At 37.8% G+C, this 24,717-nt stretch overlaps 1 protein-coding gene across 4 annotated transcripts; it reads right to left on the minus strand.

Annotated features, from left to right (window-relative positions):
• Nucleotides 1-1,212: 1,212 nt before the first annotated feature.
• Nucleotides 1,213-24,585, minus strand: SAAL1 (serum amyloid A like 1). Of its 4 annotated transcripts, none has more exons than XM_061203110.1 (12): nt 24,025-24,585; nt 22,484-22,597; nt 17,691-17,774; nt 14,320-14,399; nt 12,576-12,635; nt 12,326-12,441; nt 11,801-11,981; nt 9,640-9,722; nt 9,363-9,551; nt 6,178-6,371; nt 4,038-4,130; nt 1,213-3,353 (listed from the first exon to the last, which is right to left on the minus strand). In XM_061203110.1, the coding sequence occupies exons 1-12, from the start codon at nt 24,157-24,159 to the stop codon at nt 3,261-3,263; spliced, it is 1,422 nt and encodes a 473-aa protein (XP_061059093.1). In that variant the 5' UTR covers nt 24,160-24,585; the 3' UTR covers nt 1,213-3,260. The 4 variants fall into 4 exon arrangements, with proteins under 4 accessions (XP_061059093.1, XP_061059092.1, XP_061059094.1 ...); XM_061203109.1 differs by having other exon boundaries at nt 6,178-6,374; XM_061203111.1 differs by having other exon boundaries at nt 6,178-6,374; nt 24,536-24,575.
• Nucleotides 24,586-24,717: the final 132 nt, after the last annotated feature.

Here is a 24,717-nt window from a genome sequence, read left to right on the forward strand (position 1 = left end):
AAAAAACATTAATAGGAAACCTCAAACATATACAAACAGAGAGAGAATAGTATAACGGATCCCCATGCCATCATAACCCAGCTTCAGCAATTCCAATTCATGGCCAATCTTGTTTCATCTACTCCCTTAACCCACTTCCTTCCCCTTGTCCCAGACTATTTTGAAGAAAATTCAAGACATCATACCACTTCACTATAAATATATAACTTTTAATAATGGTTCTCAGATTAAATCTCATCCCGGCAATAAAAAGAAAAATACTGATACGGACTAATTCAAGAGGGGTGTTTACCTATTTTTTCCTTCTTAAAATTTTTGCCAGGAGCAGAGAAGAGGAGTTGCAAAGTGGTAAAACGACAACATATTCTCAAGGAGAATACAGAGATGAGTTCTAAAGTAATATAGATCTATTTTTTTCTAAAAAAGGCTATTGATGAGCTTTTTAAAGAATACTATTTAAAACAGGCAAGATAATCTATAACCCCAATATTCCTTTTCTTCAATTTATTCAAATTCACAGTTAACTGTCAGAACCAGCATCACTATAGCCCAGTCCTGCAGAATAGAAAACGCTGTTCAACAGTTCATGCACTTAAGATTTTCTGAACCCTAAACAGAGGTTGCTTCTTAATGTCTATGGTTGGTTTCCACATATGCTTCATTTAAGAAGTATACAAGAGAGATGGTTTTCAAACTTTTTTCCACTTACATGCCAAAGTTATTCAGGGGAACTAATTCAAAGCAAGGCAAGAGAAAATGTTCGAGAGAGAGTGGAAAAAGTCTTTTGATCTTGAAAGTCGGATCAGCCAAGAGAACAATTTAGCTATATCCCATTAACTGCAGGGAATTAAAAAAAAGGCAGAGAGAAAACATATCTTCTGTGTCTGTCTTAAGTGGTTTAAATACCTCAAAAATCAAACTCAAATTTAATTAGAAATAGAATGACACATTTAACAAATGCTCACTGAAGTTCCTCTTGTAATTTCTTCCCTCCTCTGCAAAAATGTATGGGGGAAGAATGAGTTTCAATTTCATTTGTACATAAAATTCCAAATTTCATATTTATGCTTCTGGAGAAAGCGCCACTTTAAAATATCACTGTAACTGATGCAAGCACTAACATTTTTTGGTAAATTCTTCAAACCGCGTAGCATTAAAAAAGTTTTAACACTGCTCACTTTAAAAAAAAAAACTATTTATTATAATTCACAGATTTAGGAAGTTTTCAAACATACCAAAGTACTATGAAAATACGTACCACCTCATAATGTTACAATAGCAAGAAGTAACAAGTAAATAAGGCAGGTTCAAGACAGAAACAGGAAGTAGAAAATAACCTGGACATCCCTAGCCTCCCCAGGATGTATCCTTTTTCTCCCTCTGTAACTTACCCACTCTGCGGGGCACTCTTGCTCAGAAACTCAAGACCCTTGTGCTCCCCCTTTTAAAACGTGCTCTCAGGAAAACAGACTGAATTTATGCACTGAGGTAAACATGACAATAACTTGGAGTGTTACTCTTATGGGGTTATTTGCATCTTAACCTTAAGCCTCAAGAGATAACAAGAGTGGAATTTTTAGCACTGGCTAGCAGGTAGGAGTGATTTCATCGGTGCCTTTGAAAGCTCACATTAAAGTCACGTTCAACCTGTGGATAAGGTCATCACCAAAGACATACAAATACACGTAAAGTAAACCTACCAATTAGAGTTTAATCGGTACGATTTTAATTTTATAGTTCAATTCTTTTCAGCAGGGATACTTTCAACAATAAAACTATCCCCAAACTGGAAATTATATTGATATATCTCTTATAAATAACACAGGACACCCCTGTGTTTTATCAGCAAAAGTCACTCAAGGAAAGAATACAAAGTGTGAGGCAAGACCAATGCTTTAAAGCTTAAAAGATTCTGCAATAAACTGAAAAGAGGCTATACCAGAAGAGAGGTTTAAAAAGCTGGCTTTTTCATTCATAACTGATATTTTCTGAAAATCTATTAAAAGTCCACTTTCAGTAACTGAAATAATGCAAACTGGGTGCTTCCTATAAGTGTACCTGGTTGATTCTCTGAATATATTTCATTAAGAAGCACTACAAAGAATGATAAAGTATGAGAGGGAAATCACATGTAGCAGTTTATAAACAATCAGAAGTTATGAAACTCCCTCAATCTTAATTTTAAAAATCTGAAGTCACTCAAGCAAATCACTTTCTGAAATTAAACCACTGTTATTCTATCTTCTCTGAAGATAGAGAATTTTGCTAATGTGCTTTTATCATAATGTTAGCATTTCCATCTTCATACATAAAACATTGGAAAAAAAAAAACTGAACTATAACAAAGCTAAACTAGTAATTGCTTTTAATTGTTACTAACAACCTAGCATGGAGTCAATACAAGTAAAATGGATAGACAGGTTTGCATATTGTGGCAAACACCATGGATTGGGTACACTCAAAAGCCATTCATATCTCCCTTCTCGCTTGCCTTTCTCTCCTGTAGAGGCTAGAAAGAAAAAAGTACTTGATTTCAAATACCTGCAGTTAGGAATGGCTATGCGACATGGTTCTGGCCAGGGAGGGCTGTCCTTTACAAATAAAAAGGTAAAGACTTGCTAGAAGAAAGCCCCTTTGCTTCTTTCTCCCTTTTCCTCCCTGAATGTGGAAGAAAGGACCAGAGATATTATAGTCCCCTTAACCACAAGACAATAAAAATGAACACAGAGGTCTACCTGGCAGACCACATAGAGGTGAAAGGAGTCAGGGTCCCTGAGCCACCTTATCAGGGCTGGACTGCCCACCTCTGGACTTCTTATTGCATAAAATACATACAAGTTATCAGATTAAGCAACTACTACAGTAGGGTTTTCTACTAGTGCAGGTGAATGTACTTGTAGTGGATATGAATACAAAATTCTGAGTAAAAATCAAATTAAGAGTTACAAAGAAAATCCTCACCAACCCCTCAAATATTCTAAAAAGAACCTCAATGATAAGCTTGTATTTTGTCTTCTTTACCTGAAGAAGACAAAAGACTGCACAACCAATACAAAAAAGAAGTGGCGGGGGGCGGGGGAGATGATGTTTGATGGTAGTGAAGTTAGATTCCAATGCCAAACAAAAATGAGATAAGGCTGGAGGAGAAGGGCATGAGTATAATACCAAACAATTATGGTCTAATATTGCTTGTTTGTCAATTTCAACTGTCAGCAAGGAAAACAGAGTTCATTTCTTCAGCAGAGGAATTCCAATAGTTTTTAAGTCTGAACCTTCAAACTTGGGAAGCTTTCCTCCAGGTTACCAGCAAAGGTCTTATCAACTTCACGTAGGATTTTGAGGAAGTCTTCTACCTGTGAGTCAAACAAAAGAATCAAATAAACATAAGTAGAGGAAAAGATGTTTTAAGATACTGACTATTGTCTGTAAAAATGCTCTACCTATGTTTTCTAAACAGTCCAATGGAAAAGAAATGTTGACAGCTTGTCAGATGACAATAATGGTACTTCCTGGATGGTCCTCTGAAACCTCAAGGAAATGACTAGCCCTTTCCATTTCGTTTTCTTTTAAACTAGTATTTATCCTCCTACTGATTCCCCTTGAGGGTCCATTACCAGAGTTGTATTATCATCCTCCTTGCTGACCCACCCCCTCACTCCCACATTCCATACTTCATTTTCCTAAAAAAAGTTATTTTGAAATTGCCTCTAATGGTAGCAAATGCAATATAATTTGAAGGACCATAAAAACCTACTGACTGTACCTACCTAAGAATCTTATTTTTGGTTAATATATATGCTATAACAGAAAGGGGTACTATAAATTCAGTGTTGATTCCTTTCTCTTAAAATTTAAACTGTTACTCAGGCTAGTGCCACAAATTATCCAGCAGTCATCTATCTGACAAAGGCATTAAGTCATGCGCATTATATGCACTATCTTTTTTGACAAAGGCCTCAAAGATCAAGTGCTTACTTAAAACATTTTACTCAGTAATCCCTTGAAACTCAGCCACCTATACATTTACTCATACTCACCACAGGGTTATAGAGAGGAAGAAGGTTTTCAAATGCACAGGAACACTTCTGTTTGCTTAACTGGCCCTCCTTTAGTCCCTGAGCTACAGTCTCCTAAAACAAACAAACAAAGAGATCTGATGTCAAAAAAGGAAAATTTCTAAAGCTATTATCTGGTGAATAAATACAAATCAGTATTTACAACTCCCTACTGATCCTACATGCGTTTCAAATGTCCCAAACTAAACCCACCATCATTCCTCCTTGTGTAACCCCAACATGTGCTCCACTGCAGCCCTTATTTTGGTGAAGGCACCACCAGCCACCCAGCCTGTTGCACAAACCAAAAATGTGGGGTACAGCCAAGACTTCTTCCTCCTCTGCTGCTAGCCGCTCCCCCTAAGTGTTTAATTCTACTCCACTAAATCTCTCTCATCCCACTCCTCCTCTCCATCCACTCTTCCACTGTCTAAGCTTTCATTATTTTTCAGATTATTCTTGAAGATTACCAGCCACAAGAGCCTGTTGGTTGGTCTCCTGTCTTCTAGCCTCAACTCGCTCTAATCCTCTCTCTCCATTGCTTTTGGAGTAATCTTTCTAAACAGATCACATCACTTGATGCTTAAAAAAAATCTCTAGTAGCTCCTCAGTTTCCTCAAGATTAAGTCCAAATTCCATTAAGTGGCATATCCGAATTTTCAAGACATATCTCTGGTTTATTCTCAGCCCACTTTCCACCTATATTCCTACCACATAAAAATTAAGAAACATCTACATCCCTCCCTGCAAAAAAACAAAAGCAACAACAAGCAATGGGAAAAATACTTGCAACGAATATGCAAAAGATATAGATATAGAATTACCCAAGGAATTCATATAAACAATCAAAATGGGTAAGTTTATAAAGCAGGAAACACAAATAATATACAAATATATGGAAAGATATTCAATCTCACTAATAATAAAAATGCAAATCAAAATAAGGCACAATTTGGGGCTTCCCTGGTGGCACAGTGGCTAAGAATCCACCTGCCAATGCAGGGGACACGGGTTCGAGCCCTGGTCTGGGAAGATCCCACATGCCGCGGAGCAACTAAGCCCGTGGGCCACAACTACTAAACCTGTACTCTAGAACCCATGAGCAACTACTGAGCCCGCGTGCCACAACTACTGAAGCCCACGTGCCTAGAGCCCGTGCTCCGCAACAAGAAAAGCCACCGCAATGAGAAGCCTGTGCACCTCAACGAAGAGTAGCCCTCACTTGCTGAAGCTAGAGAAAGCCCACACGCAGCAACGAAGACCCAACACAGCCAAAAATAAATAAATAAAATAAATAAAACATAAAAAAATTAAATTAAATAAAAAAACAAGGCACAATGTATCACCTGTTGAATTGTACTTGATATAAAAATTATAATACACAATAATAAGGATCAAGTAAAACCAAATTTTCACATGTCAAAAGCATTTTGGCAATATGTAGCTATTTATGCCTCAGTCAGCTTCACATTTATCATGTCGAAACCAGCAATCTAACTTCTGAAAACCTATGCTAAGGTAATAATCCCAAATCTGGAGAAGGGAAGCAAGATAATTCACCAAAAATACAAATCACTAGAATAACTGAAGCTTGTTTTAAGGAATATTCTTCTTAAAAAAGTCAATGAATATGAATATATTCTTCATAGTTATATTCATAAATATATTTTTCCTAAAATATATGGATAGAAAGAATATGCTCAAAGAAAGAATATGTTAATAATCCTGCACATATTCAGGAAGAATACTCTTTATAACAAGTTTACAGTAAATTTTGAAAATTGATTTTTTGGCAAATTGGGTATTAAACAAACTGGCTCTCAGTGAAAAATCTTTCAGTGTATTGATCAGGAGTCAGGAAGAGTGCTTGTAATGTTACGTGAAAAGAGCAGCCTCCAAAAATTGTATATACTGGTGATAAGTATGTGAAAAACACATAAATAAATATACCAAACTACATCAGCTGTTAGTTTAAGAGTATAAACTTATGATAAGTTTTTTCTTTCTCTATTTTCCCAAATTTATGTAAAATTAAAAAATAAAAACACTAATAATAAAATTTGGAGCAGTAAGCAATCCATACTTTCTTTTACTGAAGAAAGCATTAATACTTCTTTCCTACCTTTGTTAAAACTTGGAAAATATTAGAAAGAAATTCACATGAAATATCCTTCAAGATTTTCAAGTGGAAGTCATCCTGGGTTAAATCAGACTTTTTAGTTTCTTCTGCGTTAGACTCTGCTGAGTTCTCTGGTTTCTTTTGACAATGTTTCATATTTTGTAAGACACGAATCAGGCTGTCAATTAGAGGAAGATCTACTGTACAAACAAATCAAGAGGCATGGCATTAGCCAGTTAAATTTGGTTATCATTCATTCATTCATTCATTCCTGCACATGTACTGAACACCTACTATTGCTAGACACTGTATTTTAGATACTGCAGATATGGTGGTAAACAAGGTCATCAAGGCCTCAGACTTCAAGAGGCTTACATTTTTATACTCTCAAATAAGCAAATAAATAACACAGATTGAAGAAGAAACCCAAAATGATGAAAAAGAATAGATATCTGAAAATGTAATTCTGGAACAGCCCCTCATCCCCCAAGACTTAAATTTGAAAGTACCAGGGAAAATGGATAAGGAATAGTCAACGTTGAGATATATGTTTTAAGTTATCAGATATTAAGGATTAAAAAAATGGGGGAGGCAGTTATAATTATATTTTGAGCCAGTTATAAAGGTAACCACTAGACCCAAAACACAACCCTTACTAAATGCCAGAAATACTCACAAAAACAAAGCAAATAAATTATATATTGAAGTATTTCAATATAAATATACATAATGAAAAATATAATACGACAGCATTCAGATCAAACATAACTATTAACTACATTTAAATGAGTTTAACTCATCTATTAAAAAGAAATCAAAACACCTAAAACAAAGTATTTAGAAAGGTTGAAAAGAGTAAGATAGACAAAGGTATTAGGGGCAAATGCAAACAAAAGGAAAACAGGGGATGTGACCTTTGTATCTGATATAAAAGGATTTAAGCCAAAAAAAAAAAGCATTATGGGCAATCTATAATGAATGTCTATATACCAAATAACATGCCATCAACATTCATTAAGAACTACAAATGATAAAAAGAAAAGGACAAAATATTGGCAGTAAAAAATATTAATTTTCCTCTCTTTCCACATCAAATCAAATCGGTAGAAATAACTAAAGTTATGGAAGAAGTAATCAGCATAACAACTGACAACTCCAACATTTATAGTCTAGCTCAGGCCTCTCTCCTCAGCTCCAGACTCAAGACTGTAAACTCAACAGCTCCAGCTGAACACTGAGTAGACATCTCAAACTTATCATGTTTAAAACCAGTCTTTCCTATCTTAGTAAATGGCAACTCTTCTGGACAAAAATGCCAGACATAGCTTGACTTTTCTCACCCTCCTCATCCTATCAGTCAGCAAATCCTGTTGGCACTACTTAAAAGTGATCAGAATCTGATTATTTTTCCCCACCACCTCCCCTGTTACCACCTTAATCCAAGTTATACCATCTCTTGCCTCAAGGTCACAGCAGCCTCCTAACTAGTCTCCCTTTTGTACCCTTGCCCTCCCCCTGCATTTCTCATCAACACGTCTGCCAAAGAGAGCCTATTAAAGTTGGCTCCTGTCTGTCCATCCTCTGCTTAAAACCCTCCACAGCTCCCTAACTCATTCCAAGTAAAAGGCAAAACCAGGCCCTCTACACTCTAGCCCCTGTTACCTCTCTGGTCCCAGGTTCCATTCCTCTTACCCACGCTGAAACCACCCCAGCCATACAGGGCTTCACTGCTCTTCCTCAAATATACCAGGCATACTTCTAATTCAGGGCTTTTACACTCGTTGTTCTCTCTGTCTGGAATGCTTTTCTCCCCAAGTATTCACATGACTCACTCCATTACTTCCCTCAGGTTTGTACTCAATGTCACCTTCTCAGTGAGGTAACTTACCCATAAATGCAGAAAAGACACTTGAAAATAGTCATCATTTTTTTTGATTAAAACACTCTTTATAAAATAGAAATAGATTAATATCTCCTCAAATGGTACAACATAAATAGCTTAAGCCCAAAACAGTATCATGATTAATGATGAACCTCTAGAATCATGGCCAATAAAGTCAGGAAAAAGGCAAGGATCACCATTATTACTTAACCCCAGAGGTCCAAGGCAACCCATTAAATAAAAGAAAGAAGAGGTAGAAAAGTGATAAGACATATCTAAGTTAAACCCAAAGTAGTATTAGATAAAGTCCAAGGTTACCACTGGAACAACCATTAAAAACAGTAAGAGAATTCAGTAAGGTTACTAGATGCAACATTAATATACAGAAACCAACAGTCTTCATATATTCCAACAACAATAATCAACAGAAGAAAAGATACCATAGACAAGAGCAATCCATAAGATAAAATATCTAGCAATAAACCTAACAAGAAATATGCAAGATCTGTATGAAGAAAGTCATAAAACATTGCTGAGAGACATAAAATAAGACTTGAACAAATGGAAAAGCACATGTTCTTGGATACTCTATAAATTTAACATGATCTCAATAAAAAAAATCAGGAAGATTTTTTGGTTTTGTTTTTGGAACTTGTCAATCTAATTCAGTGTTTAAAAAAAAGAATAATAACAGTCAAAAACATTCTGAAAAAGTAGAATGCAGGAGTACTAGCCCTACTAGGTATCAAAATATAAAGCTTTAATAATTAAAACACTGTGGCTACTGATACATGAATAGAGCAATGGAACTGAATAAAATATATAGGGAAATATAAAACATAGTAATGATGAAATTTCAAATCTGTGTCGGTAAACTGGTTTACTTAATAATGTTGAGACAGCTGGGTATCTGGAAAAAACTTGAAACCATACCTCACATGTAACACCAGAATAAATTCTAGATGGTTCATGGATTTAATTGTATTAGTCATAAAAATCATTCTGTGAAAGACCATTTGTTTACATAGGAAAATATTCATTTATATTTCTAAATGAAAAAAGTTGCCTAAAAAACAGGCAAAAAAATACATATGGATGTGAGTGTATAGTAGTTATCTCTGAATGATCAGATTACAAGCACTAGGCTTTCTTTTATACATTTTATAATTTTTTTTGTATTGGGCATGTGATGTTTTTGTATTCAAGGGGCTAAAAGCACTAAAAAAAATGGGAGCAAGAAATAAGATGAACAGCAAACACATCTGATAGACTAGAATTTAATTTAGTGAACTAAAATTATACTTGCCTTTTCCTGTCTTTAGATACTCCTGTTCAGCCTGTGAGGCATAGATGGCGGACAACACTGAAAAAACAGAGGCTAGCACTGTTTTCTGCTCTTGGAGTATGATGGGTGGATCATCAGACTGGCAGAATTCATGGCACACCAGGTCAAAGAGTAAATTCCAAGTGTCTTTTCCAGTATCAGGACACTGTACTTAATAAAAATGATGAAGGAAGTAGTAATTCAAAAACAGAAAACAATTAAATGAGTAACTATCATGCTTCCCCATATAACATCTTACCAATTGCTTGAATTCCATCATCCACTGTAGTCAGCAGCTGTAAGATATGCATGTAAACATCGAGCCCTTCTGGATTTTCAGAACTAAATACAAAAAGCAAAAGCTCAATCAACTTTACTGTCTATGTGACTGTAATCATTCATTTATTCAACAAATATTTATCATTCTGTACTAGGCGCTGCCCTACATGCTAAGGATAAAACAGGGAACAGAACGAAGTCACTGTGTTCACCAGAGCTTACATTCTGATGGGGAAATCAGTCAAAAAACAAATATTATGTAGTACAATCAACACACACAGGACAAGAAGTAAAAATTCTTTTTGGCCCTGTCCCATGAAAGCAACAATGCAGAAACCTATCAAGTGATACTTCACCATTCTGGTTTACTTGAATAATCATGACAAAAAATGACTGAGACTTTTATAGAATGAATGTAAGGCCCACTGCACCAAGCACTGACAATAATGACGTTCTTAAAACTTCACAGGATCATCTTAGCTCCCGAGCTGAGAATACTAAAACCAGGTAAGTATAATTTTTGTGATCCACAGTTTGGATTCCCAGAAACTCACAATCTTAGTTCTTCAACCATACAATTAAGTGAAAAAGATAGTGAACAATTAAAAGATGGTTCAGCAAATATTTAAGTGCCTATAGTTTGCAGGCACTATGTTAGGGGCTGGGAAAACAGAGATGTATAAAACGTTGTCCTTACCTTCATGAAATTTACTGTCTAAAATGAAAGACAATAATTAAAGCAGTAATAACAATAAAGTAATATGAATGTAATACTAGCAGAAGTCCAAGGTGCTAGAGGACCACACAGCAAGCGGATTTAATTTAGTTTGGAGAATCAGGGAATGTATCGTAAGAGAAATGGTTACGCAGAAACCCAAAGGGGCAAAGAAATGCTGGAGGCAGAGACAACATGGTGTGCAATGGCTTAGTGTCGAGAGAGCTTGGTTCAGTTGAAGAAATGAAGGAAATTTCATACAGTTGAAACAGAAGACAAGGAATAAGGATGGAGAAACACAGTACAGGGCCTTATAAGCCATAAAAATCTGGACCTCATCCTAAGGAAGGCAACTGAAGGGTTTGAAGCATGAAAGTAAGATGACCAGCGTATGTTCTGGAAAAACAGCTCTACAGTCTAGGCTTGGAAGGAGCTAGTCTTGAGGCTGGGAACTCAGGTAAGAGAATGCTGTAGCCATCCAGGTAAGAGGCAGTGGCCTGGTGGTGGCACAGATGGAGTCCCAGAAAAAGTCAGGAAGAAGGATTGGAGGTTGACTGGCCATGGGAAAAGACTGGGATGGGGAAGTATCGGTAATGGCTTCCACGTTTCTCCCACATTATCCAAATGGAATAATGATTACATCATTTACTGAGATTGAGAATACGGAAGAAGCAGGTTTGGGGGAAAGGTGATGAGTTTAATGCTCACTTGGATAAAGGACATAAAATTAAAAGGTTTTAATGTGAGTTATAGGGAATTCTCTGGTGGTCCAGTGGTTAGGACTCCATGCTTCCACTGCTGAGGGCCCAGGTTCAATCCGTGGTTGGGGAACTAAGATCCCACAAGCCGCGCAGCACAGCCAAAAAAAAAAATGTGGATTATAAAGCACTAAGAATGCACAGTTGACCAATAAGCAGATCAATTCATAAATTAATGTTCTAGTGACTAGCAATAAACAGTTTCAATGACCTACAACACCTAGTAATCGCTCTTGGGAAGACATCAGAGCCCAAAAGCCAGTCACTTATCCAAGACTGGCACATACACACAAGGAGCAAGAAAACAAGTGATGTCTGACATTAACTGAAGAAGTTGTCACATGACCAGTGGAAAATAAAGCACAAAGAAAATCTTTTCCATTTGATATAAATTATACAAAACTGCAGAAGATTTTAAAACAGTAACCATAATTAATGCTGAACAATAAACAGCCTACCGCTAAGTAATATTAGAATAAGTACTTTGCAACCATTATGATTCTTGCAAAGAGCAAATATATTGTTACCAATATCAGTAGTGAATCAAACCTGACACAGATCAGCTATGTGCTACTCATCCTATTGAAAGGAAACTAAAAAGACATATCTAAGGATACTTCTAGCAACTGGATTTTCCCAGAACATTTTGCACAAAAGAGCTCACTTACCGTACTTGTTTGGCAGCTTCAAGTACACAGGGCACAATTCGAAACACTGGCTGCTGTTCAGAATCTTCCTGGGGTTGGTCCAGAGGCTGAACAGCCCCATTTCTAATCCATTCCAATATTAGCTTCTCATCCAAATCAAAGAGCTTGTCCACAACCTCCCCGACCTTCACCAGCAAGTCAACTGCAGAGAATAAAAGAGATATTGAAATAAGAAACAAAATTTTTAAAGTAGTAAGTCTAATCAAAATTCTTAAAACTATTCCAAGAAAGCCAAATCTTGCCAAAGCATTACTTATTCCAAGGGCAATTTGTTTACCTCCTTTGTTTAAATTTGCTTGGCTTCCATCATTTTTAAGTGGGGGATTTATCAGTATCCAGAGAGTTTAAGAAACTTCATATCTTGAATTGAAATACTTTCTCACCTAACACTTAGTCTTTAATTGACCTCCAGAAATAGTTACCTGGTTTCCTAACAATTAAATATAATTTAAAAAATATTTTTTTCTACATTACATGGTGACTTACCATTTGTTGAACTTGACATGATGAAGCAAATACTATCATAAATAGCTGGATGTTCTCGGATTCTTTCAACCCAGACAATGGCCACTTCTGTCTGGGAAAGGCAAGTAAGCAACAACCTACGTGATAAATGTGAGCTTAGTATCTATCTTTCAAAAACAGTAAAGGAAATTCAAGAGTGAAAGAGCAACTCTATTTTCCTAGTTTCCCTTAGGGGTAAGTATACAGAATCCATAAAAAGAAGAAAGCATACCTGCTTGTTTCCAGCAGAGTAGGAGGGTCTGAATCACACAAACAGTACAATAATACCTGGCTACAAAAACAAAAATGTTAACCCAATATGCCTCACTTCTCTCATTTCAGATATCAGAGTTTTTATTTAACTTTTTAAACATTTTAATTGTGAAATATAGCAAATATACATAAAAACCTGTAAGATACAAATCTATACTTAGTGAATAATTATAAAGCAAGAAAAACAAGAGCTGCATCTCTGTAGCCCTTGCGTGTCCCTTACAAATCACAATTCTCTTTCCCACCTAGAAATGACTACTATCCTGACTTATCCAGCAATCATTTTCTTGGTTTACTCTATAGTTCATTTTATATATTTTGGTTTTGAACTTTGTATGAAAGAAATTATATTGTATGTATTCTTTTGAGTCTGAGTTCTTTGGCCCAACACCTTTAAGATCTACCCATCTTGTTCCAGTAGCTGCAGATTCATTGCTGCAGAACATTTCATTGTATGAATATAACACCATTTATTTTTCCAGCCTACTACTGATGAACATTTGGGTTGATTCCAATTTGGGGCTTTCAAGCAATAGTCTTATAATACTTTTTATATGAGTATACTGATATACGTGGGCACGGTTTCTCTTACCATATACCTATGAGTGGCATCACTGGGTCATAGCGTATGTGGACCTTCTAATATGACTAGGTAATGCCCAACTGTTCCAAAGTGGTTGAGCAAATTTATATCTCATCAGCAATGTATACTGTTTCATATTAATTTTAAGATATGCATTTAATTAAGTTCATAAAACTTGTCAATATTACTCATTCACAGATTTTTAATAGGGATCACTAGAGACCAAACATAATCCTGAGTCATTTATTGCATGAATGATTATAAGTTATGGAAGAATAAATACTTTAAACTAGGATCTTAAAGTCTTTCACACCTAGAAGAGGTAATAACCTCTATTTTGGAGCCCCAGGTACTTGAATCCTGTGATAAACCCTACAGCCCTTGTTGAAAATAACTGCCTAGAAGAGTTTTCTTAACCTATTGTGGGCACAAATTTCTTTGAGATTCTGATTAACAGCCATAAACCCTCTGCCTAGAAAATGAATATACTCATAAAATGTAGCATATAATTCCAGGGTGTTCTCAGACCTCTTAAAATAACCACCGGGGTTTCCACCATTAGAAATCCTCTGCCCAAAACTTCCTACATGTAGAAGAGAACTGGCCTCCAAGCAGAAGTATGAGAGCGTTTGAATCACAGGGGCTACGCTGTATCCTCTAGTCTGTTGGCAAGTCCCCCATCACCACCATCTAAGTCAGAACTGACTTGTTGACCAGTGTCAGGGTGACACTGGTCAACAAGTCTAGTTTTTACACACTCTAGCTCTGAGCCTTTGGATTCCCTGAGCCTAAACTGTTTTGGACTCTGGTCAGGTGCCTCCATCTCCAAGCTCTGCCCCACTGGTTCTTATCCCATGTGGCTTACCACCTGCTGACGATTCAGGCCCCTTTGCAACCAATACAGAAAACAGGCCTAAATCCTGAATCATGTCCATAAATAGTGCACAAGTCCCCAGCCATCATCAACACACAATGAAGTTCCTGGAGATTGCTCATCAGGAGAAAGGAAGTACTACATTTCATAATGTTTCCCTATCTGTCCTATGTATTAGGATTTCCTTAGGGATATGAAATATGAACCTATTTTTAAAAAACATAATTATTATGTAATAAAACTTACCCAAGATTTTTGTCACTGCTGATGGACACACATATCTCCTGGAAACAGGCCATATTACCTAAAATTCCCACACAGATTTCCTGCCAAATCAAATTTCACAGGTCACAGTCGCTCTGAGGTAAAAGACACATATACAAAAATAACAACTTGAAAAAAAAAAAACTTTCACTGAGCCAAGTTTGGGGAGAGAAAAGGAGAGGCAGCACACAGAAGTATATTGCCTGCACCCTAATTTGACAAGTTTCCAGGAGTATTTGAGAGGAGATGAAAGACATAAGAAAAAGAAAGATCCAAGGCAGGCAGGAGTTATGGAAGAAGAAATCTTACAGATGAACTGAGTCATAAATGATTGGTAGGATTTAGATACAAAGAAGAAGACAGACCTTCAAACACGGGGGAAAGTATCAGCAAAGGCAGGAAGGGACTAATGTAGCGTGGACAAAGGCTAATACAGAAAGCTGTCTGTATCAGTACACAGTTATTAGTAGCACACAGTGGGAGGAGAGCATGAGATAAATACAGCAGGTAAAAAGGATCAGGATTAAGGGCCCTAAATGCCTACTTAATTTAGTAGGTTATTTGGAGACATGAAGGTCCTCAGGGAAGGGGTCAACATACTGCAATGCTATTTTAGGTAGATTATTCTGGAAGCAAAATGATAATGAAAAAACTTTAAAAGAAGTTCATAACCTCAGTAGTAACAGCTAATGTTTATTTAGCACTTACTACCCCCAGGCACTACCCTAAGCACTTTCCACGTAACATTTCATACAATAATTTATGAGGTATGTACCATTATCATCCCCATTTTTCAGATGAGGAAACCAAATCACAGAGAAGTTAAACAACTTGCTGAAGATCTCCAACTAGGAAATAACACAGCTCCAGAGCCTGAGCATTTCACCGTATCACACTGCATCTCTGAAATCAAGTGAAGGAAGATGAGGGTGGTGATGGCAGGCATGGAAAGGAATGAAGCTGAGAAAGACTCAAGGTGAAAGCAGAATAATTTGATGGGAGTAAAGGGAGAAAGCAGTTGAACATAACTCCTAGGTTTCAAGTTGTTTCATTTCTCCAGTAGGAGAGATTGGTTCCATTGACAAAAAAATTGGAAAAGAAAGCATAGGAAAGAACACAATGAGTTCAGTTAGGATAGTGTTTCCAAACTTGCTCGAACACAAAAATCACTCAGGGAGTGTGTTAAAAATACCAATTTCCAAGTCCTATCTCAGAGCTACTGAATCAGAATCTCCAGGGTACGGTCCGGGAAGTTGTTTACCAAGCACATCATATGATTTATATGCTTGGATAAGTGCGACAAACACTGAGTTAGGACATATGGACTTTTGGATTGGAAAATGCAACATGCAAATAAAGAATGCCTAACGAAAGTTAGAGATATAGCACCTGAAATCAGAAGGGAAGTCGTAGCCTTGATCCCACAGTGAAGATTTACTCCCAAAGGTGTAAAGAGTGGATGAACTCACCAAGGAAGTGAATATAAAGGGACAAGGGATCTGAGTCTACACCTTAAAAGGAGTCCACACTCAGCACAGGAAGAAAGTATCAATAAAAAGTCAAAAAAAGTAACAGAGAAGTGACTGGAGAGGTTAGAGACCAGGAGAGTGAGGTGGCACCAAAGCTACAGGAGTAAAGAGTTTCAATAAAATGTGGGTGGTCAAATGTTGGGAGAAGAGTAAAAGAGAATAGGGCCAGAAGAGATACACATACATTTCCCTTAAAAACTAAAGAGGGAATAATTGAACTTCCAATCAAAGATCAAGTTTTTCAGTCTCAGCTACTCACTGAAATAACCTGGGGGGACTTTAAAAGCTGTCTGGAGTCCCACACTTGGAGAGACTATTTTAATTGATCTGAGAATGGCCTGACTTGGGATTTATAAAAGCTCCCTAGGGCAAAGCTTCTCAAAATTTGGGCCTTGGTGCTGGTCAAAACCTGACTAACATCACCTGCAAACTTGTTAGAACTCCTCAATCCTACCCCAAAACTACCAGATCAGAAACTCTGGGGGTGGACTCAGTAATCAGTGATTCTGGGACATGCTGAAGTTGGAAAGCCCACATCCTAGGTGATTCTAACTTGTGGTCACGGCTGAGGATCGCTGTTGTAGACAGGCTATGGTTCACAGACATATATAATAATAGGACTAACTCCTGAAAGGAGCAATTCTTATTTTCTTAAAATTAGCTTATTTTCTTTAAGTACTTATCGTGAGTCAGTGTACCTAAGTTAGAAAACTCCAGGAGAAAATCATATAACTGTCAAATCTTTATATTAACATAACAACTCAAGGAAAAAGTGGTTCATTGGTTCATGAGGCCCCAACTCAGGTGGAGCACTGTACTTAAATAAAATTTTAATTCAACATTCAATTTGTAAAAATATACTACAGAATTCTTCACTTCATAATTTCAAAAAAAGAGGGACAATACAGTACAGTGGTTACACTGAAGTCAGGCAGGCTAGGCTCAAATCCCAGCTCCATTCTTTCCTAGTTGTATGACCCCGGACAAATTTCTTAACCTGAGACTTAGTTCGTTTACTTACAAAGTAGAGATAAATGCTTACCTCATAGAGTAGTAAAATGAAATACTAAGTAAATAGCAGTTATTCATGATTATAATTACTTAATAAATATTTGCTAATCACTCACGATATACCTAGCAGATGGCAACCTAAATGGCACTAAAGCATAGAAGACTTAATGAGAAGTACAGAATTGTTTTGGTGCATTCACTATCATCACTGGCCACTGAGAGCTTACTTATTTGGGAAGGCTTGGAAGTAAAGTACCATCTTGGGAAAATAGATGTGAATATTGAGAAGGGATGGAAGGCATACAAAGGAAGGCACAGAGATGGCAACGATCATAGTAAGCTCCTGAGGTGAGGAGTAGACAGGCCATGCTGAATTAGAAGACTATCTGGAGGGTATATTTTATGCTAGAAAGACGAATTGGATTCAGATTGTGGAGCGTCTTGAGCAATAGGCTGAGTTTAAGCAATAGAGGATTTTATGACTAAAAAAAAAAAAGAAAGCAATAAACTGAGAAATGGGTGGTCCAGGCACTGTTCCCTGTTCAGCCACATATTAGTGGCATAATGATGATTAGGACTATCTAGTGTCCACAGCTGTTAAAGTGTTGATCTCCCCGGTCCAGCCCAAATCTAAAATTCTATGACTGTAATAATTTTAAATAGCATATTACTTAGTACCTGGTAATGTTCAATAAACATCTGCAGACTCATTTGTAGCCATTAAGAACATTAAAGTGAGAAAAATGAAAGACTATCCAGCACTATCTGCTGTTATTGCTCCAAAGAGGCAGCTTTAGAAATGCACATACTTACTCTTAATCGAGGACATTTGGATTTGGCCAATACTCCCATAAATATGTCAGGAGCATTAAACTCTTGGAGAAACAAAGCCACATCCTGAAAATAAAAATGATTATTAACTTGGATGCTGAATATTCCTCCTTAAACACCATAGCTCAGGCAACCATAAAAAAAAATAATAATTGCACATATACCTCCTTTCAAGCACAAGGAAAAAAACCCCACAAGGTTAGGAATTGTGTCAGTAGACAAAAGTAATGTTAGTGTTGTGGTATCTGGTCTCAAGGCAATGGAACAATTCCATAAACAAATCTGAACTAATTGTGATATTCCAAAGGACTGTCCTCCTTTTACTGCCTTGTATGTATTTATCTTAATGATCTTTCTACCCACCAGGAATTCTCCTTAACTCATTCAAGCACATTTGCTGATTACCAGGTATCATGCTAGAAGATAGGATAAGGGAAAAAAGTAAAAGTCATAATTTCTGTCTTCTAAGAGCTTAAAACTTGATAGAGAAAATTGATTAAAAACTCCTATTGGGTTATGTCCAAAACCAGAACTTTTGTTTTCAAAATCCTCAACAGAAAAAAATTCTGATCACAATGTAACTGTGACAGCTTCACATCTTCCTAGAGAGTTTGCCCGGTCCCCAGTGCCTAAAGGGACACACCACACAGGTGAATGAACCTGGAGTGGACATGTGGCCCAATCTCACTAGAAATGTGGGCCCCAAAACTAAATCAATTAGCTGTGGAGATTTGCATTGTAAAATATTTAGATAAAATTAAGTTTCTGGCTGTCTATTGCCTTGGATTTTCACCAAACTTGAGGTGTGTATTCGCAATAGCTTAACTTAGAACACAGGCTATATGGCTCATGTGAAAAGTGCCCTTCGAAGGGCTCTCAAAGAGAGAGGGAGTAATCCTTCAGAGCAGCTGAAATTGGGGTAACCTGCATGACTGTTGACTGGAAGAGATATACTGCACTTATTAAGAGATCATGGTCAGAGAGAATATTTCAAAGACATACTCCAAATTGAAAGTCAAAGCAGCAGATGCTCTCCACTCTAAGTGATTAAGCTGTCTGTCATGTGGGCAACTCTTTGTAGCATGCAGCGATTTATTTATTTAATGATAGCTAATAATTCCTGGAGTAGCAGGAATAATATCAATAATTAGGTAGCCTAATGATACCAATGCCAATAATAACAATAATGGCAATTAACATTTATTGAACAAGTATTAAATGCCAGGCCCAGTGAATTGGTTTGCATGTTTTCTCACTTAATTCTCAAACAACCCTATGAAGTAATTATTATTAACCCCATTACACTGCAGTTTTAAAAGGTTAAGCAACCTGCCCAAGACTGTACAATCAGTAGGAGAACAGAGCCAGAATTTGAACCCAGATGAGTCTGATCAAGTCCACGCTCTTAACCAGCACACCATAGTAACTGTCAGGTATTCATCCATTGACTACCTCTTCATAAAACATTTACTGAAAAACCTGAGTAATAAGCACTGTTTCAGGCTCTGGGGACACATCAGTGAATAAGATAGATAAAGTCTCAGTGGAGTTCTCATTCCAGAGGGATGAACAAACAATAAACACATAAACAACTAAACTACATAAATCCTAAGTGCTACAAAGAAGATAAACAAGATGGTGTGTGCTAGAAATGAAGACTAGGGGGGCTACTCTAGATATATCAGAGAAAGTATCTTTGACAAGGTGACATTAAGTTTTTAAGAGGAGGAACTTAAATCCATCAGAGGACACAGGCTCAAAACAATCACTTAATAACAGGATAAGTATTATGTAATAGAATGAACAGGTTCCATGAGAGCACAGAAAAGAGTGGAATCCTGCCTGGAGTGTCTGGGGAGGCATCACAGGGGAGGTGACATTTGAGGTGGGCCATAAAAAGTGGGAAAGATCTTGCAGGTGGAGGACATTCCATGCAGAGTGGCATGAACAGAGCATGAGTACATGAAAATGCAGGAAGCATCTGGAAGTCTCTGGTCCTGCTCAAGCACTGAGTGGCAGGCGATAAGTGTGAGATGTAGTCTCACTGGAGGGAATTTATGCCAGTGAATCAGTGGGCAGCTCAGTTCTCTAGAGGTGCTTCAAGAGCTACCATGAGAGGACAAAGAGGAGGCCAAGAGCATGACCCTGCCTCCACAGACAATCTCATTCAAACAGCAGCTCTAGTTTACCTATTTGATATTTGAGGATTTCACACTAAGATTTCATTTGAAAAACAGGTTGTTTCTTTTAAAAAATGTTTTAAAACTATAGCTTCTTAATAACTGCAGAAAAAGTAGAGAGAAGATGAACAGTACTCTCAACCAACTTGATCAAATTGACATTTACAGGACACTCCCGCCAGCAGCAGGAGCACACACGTTCTTTTTAGTGAACATGGAACATTTACCAAGATAGACCAGGGTCTATAAAATCAACTGTATATCTATATACTACCTATATACTATCAATGTATATCTATATACTGAAATTTTTAAAAAATACTATTTACAATAGCTCCCCAAAATATGAAATACAGACAAAAGATGTGAAAGACCTAAATACTAAAAACTACATAACTTTGCTGAAGAAATTAGAGAAGACCTAAACAAATGGAGGGATAGAACTTGTTCATGGGTCAAAAGACTCATTATTGTTAATTTATCAATTCTTTTCCTAAATGATCAATAAATTGAACTCAATCTCAGTCAAAATCCTAGAAGGCTTTTTGTAGAAATTGACAAACTGATACTAAAATTGATTTGGAAATACAAAGGACATAGGACAACCAAAACAACTTTGAAAAAGAACAGAGTTGGAGATTAACACTACCTAATTTCAAGATTTATTACAAAGCTACAGTAATCAAAACAATGTGGTATTGGCAAAAAGATACAAATAGATCAATGGAACAGAATAGAGTCCAGAAATAGACTCATGTGTATATGTATAGGTAACTGATTTTTGACAAAGGTGCAAAGGCAATTCAGTGGAGAAAGAATAGTCTTTTAAACACACTAACTAGAACTGGTTATCCATAGGCAAAAAAAAGTGAAATTCAGTTCATACCTTACATCAAACACAAAAATTAAGTCAAAATGGATCACAGCCCTATAAGTAAAACCTAAAATCATAAAACTTACAGGAAAAAAAAACAACAACAACACAATTAAAAAGTGGGCAAAAGATTTAAACAGCCCCTTGCACTAAAGAAAATACACAGATTGCAAATAAGCACATGAAAATATGCTCACCGTTATTAGTAGTTAGGGAAATCCAAATCATAATTACAGTGAGAATCACAACACACTTATTAGAATGGTTGAAATTAAAAAGACTAACCATACCAAGTGTTGGTAAGGATGAGAAGAAATTGGAACTGGACTGTATCTCATACACCGCTGGTGGCAACATGAAGTGTAAAAAACACTTTGGAAAACAATTTGATCTTTTCTTTAAAAGTTAAACATACACCTACCATATAATCCAGCCACACTACTCTAGGTACTCACCCAAGAGAAAGGAAAACATCTATCCATACATACTTATACACAGACATTCACAGAAGCTTTATTTGTAATAAACTGTAAACAACTCAAATATCCATCAAAGAATCAATCATGGTATACACATATAATGGAATACCATTCAGCAATAAAAAATAATAAACTATAGATATACACAACAACATGGATGAATCTAAAATACTGATGCTGAGTGAACGAGCCAGACTCATCCGAAAAAAGAATGCAATCCCATTTATACAAAACTCCAGAAAATGCAAACTACTCTGAAGTGACAGAAAGCCCATCAGTAGTTGCCTGGAGAGGGTAAAGCAGGGAGGGGTAAGATACTGGGATTACCAAGGGGCATAAAGAAACTTTTTGGGGCTGACAGACATGCTCTCTGTCTTAATTATGGTGATGGTTCCATGCGCAAATACATACATTAAAATTTTTCTAATTGTACACTTTAAATATGTGCAGTTTTTATACTTCAATTATACCTCAAAATATATGCAGGTTTTTTGTGTCAGTAATATCTCAATGAAGCTGTTTTGAAAAATGGTTGAAGACAATGAGTAGCCATTGACAAATTTTAAGACAGAATTTTAATACAAGTAAATCTGTGTTTTAGGAAAAAGATAACTTGGGTAGCAATGTGGAGGACAGAGGGAGGTGAAAGAGACTAACACAAGGATTTTAATCAGAAATCTACTGCAAAAGTCCAAGTAATAAAATGAGAGATTATGTAAGTCAACCTCTTTTTTTGCCTCTTTTCTTACCTGTAAAATAAGAATACTACCTATATCACAGGGTTACTGTGAAGAGCAGATAGAAGGCTTTCAAGCTACAGAGTACAATACAAATGTTAAAATATTATTGCAATTATATACATGTAATTCCTTCTTGTCCCTTTCTTCTAGTTTAATGGTGGTACCTCAGTGGTCTCCTAACTCCTAACCTGCTCTCAAATACAAGGCCAGTGTTCTTTTTAGGTAGATAAGTATCAGAACTTTCCTGGGCTACAAGCGTTCCAGCATTCATGAGAACTATCTACATAGCCCAAATCTAATGACACTCAGATTTTCTGCCTTCAAAGACAAAAGTTGAGCATTTACAGCTCCTGGGACCTCATCCCTGTACCATAAATAGGAGTGACTACAGACATTAAAGTTTTTCCCCAGAGACTTAAGGACTGAACCTAAAAAAAAAAAAAAAAAATCCATTCACCACCTCCTAACCCAAGTCTTTTCAGTTCCATTTCCAACCCCATACCTCATCCATTGACATATCCCACACTCTGCAAATTTCATTCTCCATTTCTTCATCAAGCTCAATCTGCGGCTCCTCATCATCTGAGCTGGATTTGGAGTTTTCAGGGCTAACAATCTTCAGAAACACAAAGGAAGGAGATGAATAAAGGCTGTCCACAGTACTCCTCAAGTACTATTATCCCACAATCATTTAGAGGTCACAAAAAAAAAAGGGGGGGGGGGGAATTCCCTGGTGGTCCAGTGGTTAGGACTCCGAGTTTCCACTGCAGCAGGCACGGGTTCGTTCCCTGGTTGGGGAACTAAGACCTCGCATGCCACCCGGTGCCGCCAAAAAAAAAAAAAAGCAAATTAGTACCTTGGGTAAACACTGTTGCTAGGCATTGGGTAGACATACAAAGATAAACAAGATTTAATCCCTTACTTCCAAGTAGTTTAGGATCCAGTGGGGAAAAGACATATAAACTGATAATCACAACAGAAAGAGCTAAGTGATCCAACTGAATTGTGGACAAAGGGCTGTGAGAACAAAACTGATGGACCAATGACCTACGTCTGGGAGAAGTTTTCCCAAACTTCTCTTAGGAGGTGATACTGAAGCTAAATCTTTGAGGGGTGATCGAAGTTTGTCATGTGAAGAAGGGAGAAGAGCATACAGAAGAAAGTACAAGAGTTCAGAGTTAAGAAAGGGCCTAGCATGTGTGGGGAATGGTGAGCAGTTTAGTGTGTCATGGGCAGATGAAGCTGGAAAAGTTGCAAAGAGTCCTGGATTCCAAGCTAAGAAATATGTATTTTTCTCCTGTAGGCAAAGGTAACTCTGAGGAGTTCCCATAGACGGCTTTTTTTTTTAAGATTATTCTCGCAGCTGTGTAGAAGATAGAGTGGAGAGGACAGTGATTGGAAGTAGGAAAAAAGTTAGGGAAACATAAGAACGTTCATGTTTACTGAGAGGCTCCTATGAGGCAAACACTACAGTAAGCACTCTATGGCTATTATAATCTTACATAATCTACGCAGTAACTCTATATACAATAATATAAATATTACCCCACTTTATAGAAACTGAGAAAGAAAGCGGTTAGGCGACTTGCCCAAAGTCACGCTGGGCAAGCCGCGCTGTTGACAACAGGGCTGTTTGACCGCAAAATCACCATTTATTCTACTACAACGAAAGTCCTCGAAACAGATCAATTAGGACCTGGGCTTCAGAAACGACAGTGGGAATGAGAAGCAAAAACCCTAGCAATGAATTTACATGGTCACGTAGTTTTGGAAAATTTTCAAAAGTAAAACATTTTAATTAGAATCATTCCAGCATCCCTGCCATTACACTTCCCTTTGTGTTGAGGGGTACAGGGAGTGGCGCCCGGCAGTTTTGGGGTCCGGGAGACGGCGAGGACGCAAAGGGTGAGGCCCGGCCGCTGGGGCCTGGGGAGGGGGTCGCCGTGGGGACGGCGTCTCCCCCGGCAGTAGGGGGCTGCCAGAGGCGGGGTGGGGGTCTGGGGGAACGCACAGGGAGCCCACGCGAGGCGCGAGTTTCCGCACCTGGATGAGCCCGCTGAGGACGCCGAAGAGCCAGTGCTTGCTGTAGACCGTGCTGCCTATGCAGTCCCCCCCGGCCGCCTCCTCCTCCTCGTCCCCGTCCCGACTCAGCGGCGGCGGCGAAGGATTGCGGTCCATGACTTGGCCGCCTCCAGCGCGCGAGAACCGCTCCGGAAGCCGCCGGAGGAGGAGAGAGGCCTCCAGGAGCCAGAGAGCACGGCGCGGCTCCCGCCACAGCGCCCCCTGCTGCCGGAGCCCTGCCAGTCCGAGTGCCCGAGCAATGTGCCCATCAGACTAGGGAGCCCAGTTGTCTTGACTTACCCGACGCTCTACCCAGGACCCCAGCGCGGTAATATTCATAATTGTTATTTGTCACCCTCACTGGACCAGATATTCCATCTCTCCAAGAGCCCTTAGTCTGATTGGAAGGGACAGGGGGTGCGGGCACGGAACAAGACAATGTCTCTAGTACAGACGTGAAGCTATCGGACCTCTGACCTCTGGGCACACTTGCCATTCTTAAAGACATCATTCTTCTCCCAGGTGTGGTCGGAATCCTGGAAAAGACGAAAGTCACCAGGAAGAACGTCAGTATTACAACTCTCTGTGTTTTCAGTTCCTGCTTCTATTTAGTTTGATGGTACTCAACATCAGACCCAACGCTCCACCAAACCCCACAGCAAAAATTTTAGAACA

This window comes from Eubalaena glacialis, chromosome 10 (assembly GCF_028564815.1).
Source record: "Eubalaena glacialis isolate mEubGla1 chromosome 10, mEubGla1.1.hap2.+ XY, whole genome shotgun sequence".
Lineage (NCBI taxonomy): Eukaryota > Metazoa > Chordata > Mammalia > Artiodactyla > Balaenidae > Eubalaena > Eubalaena glacialis.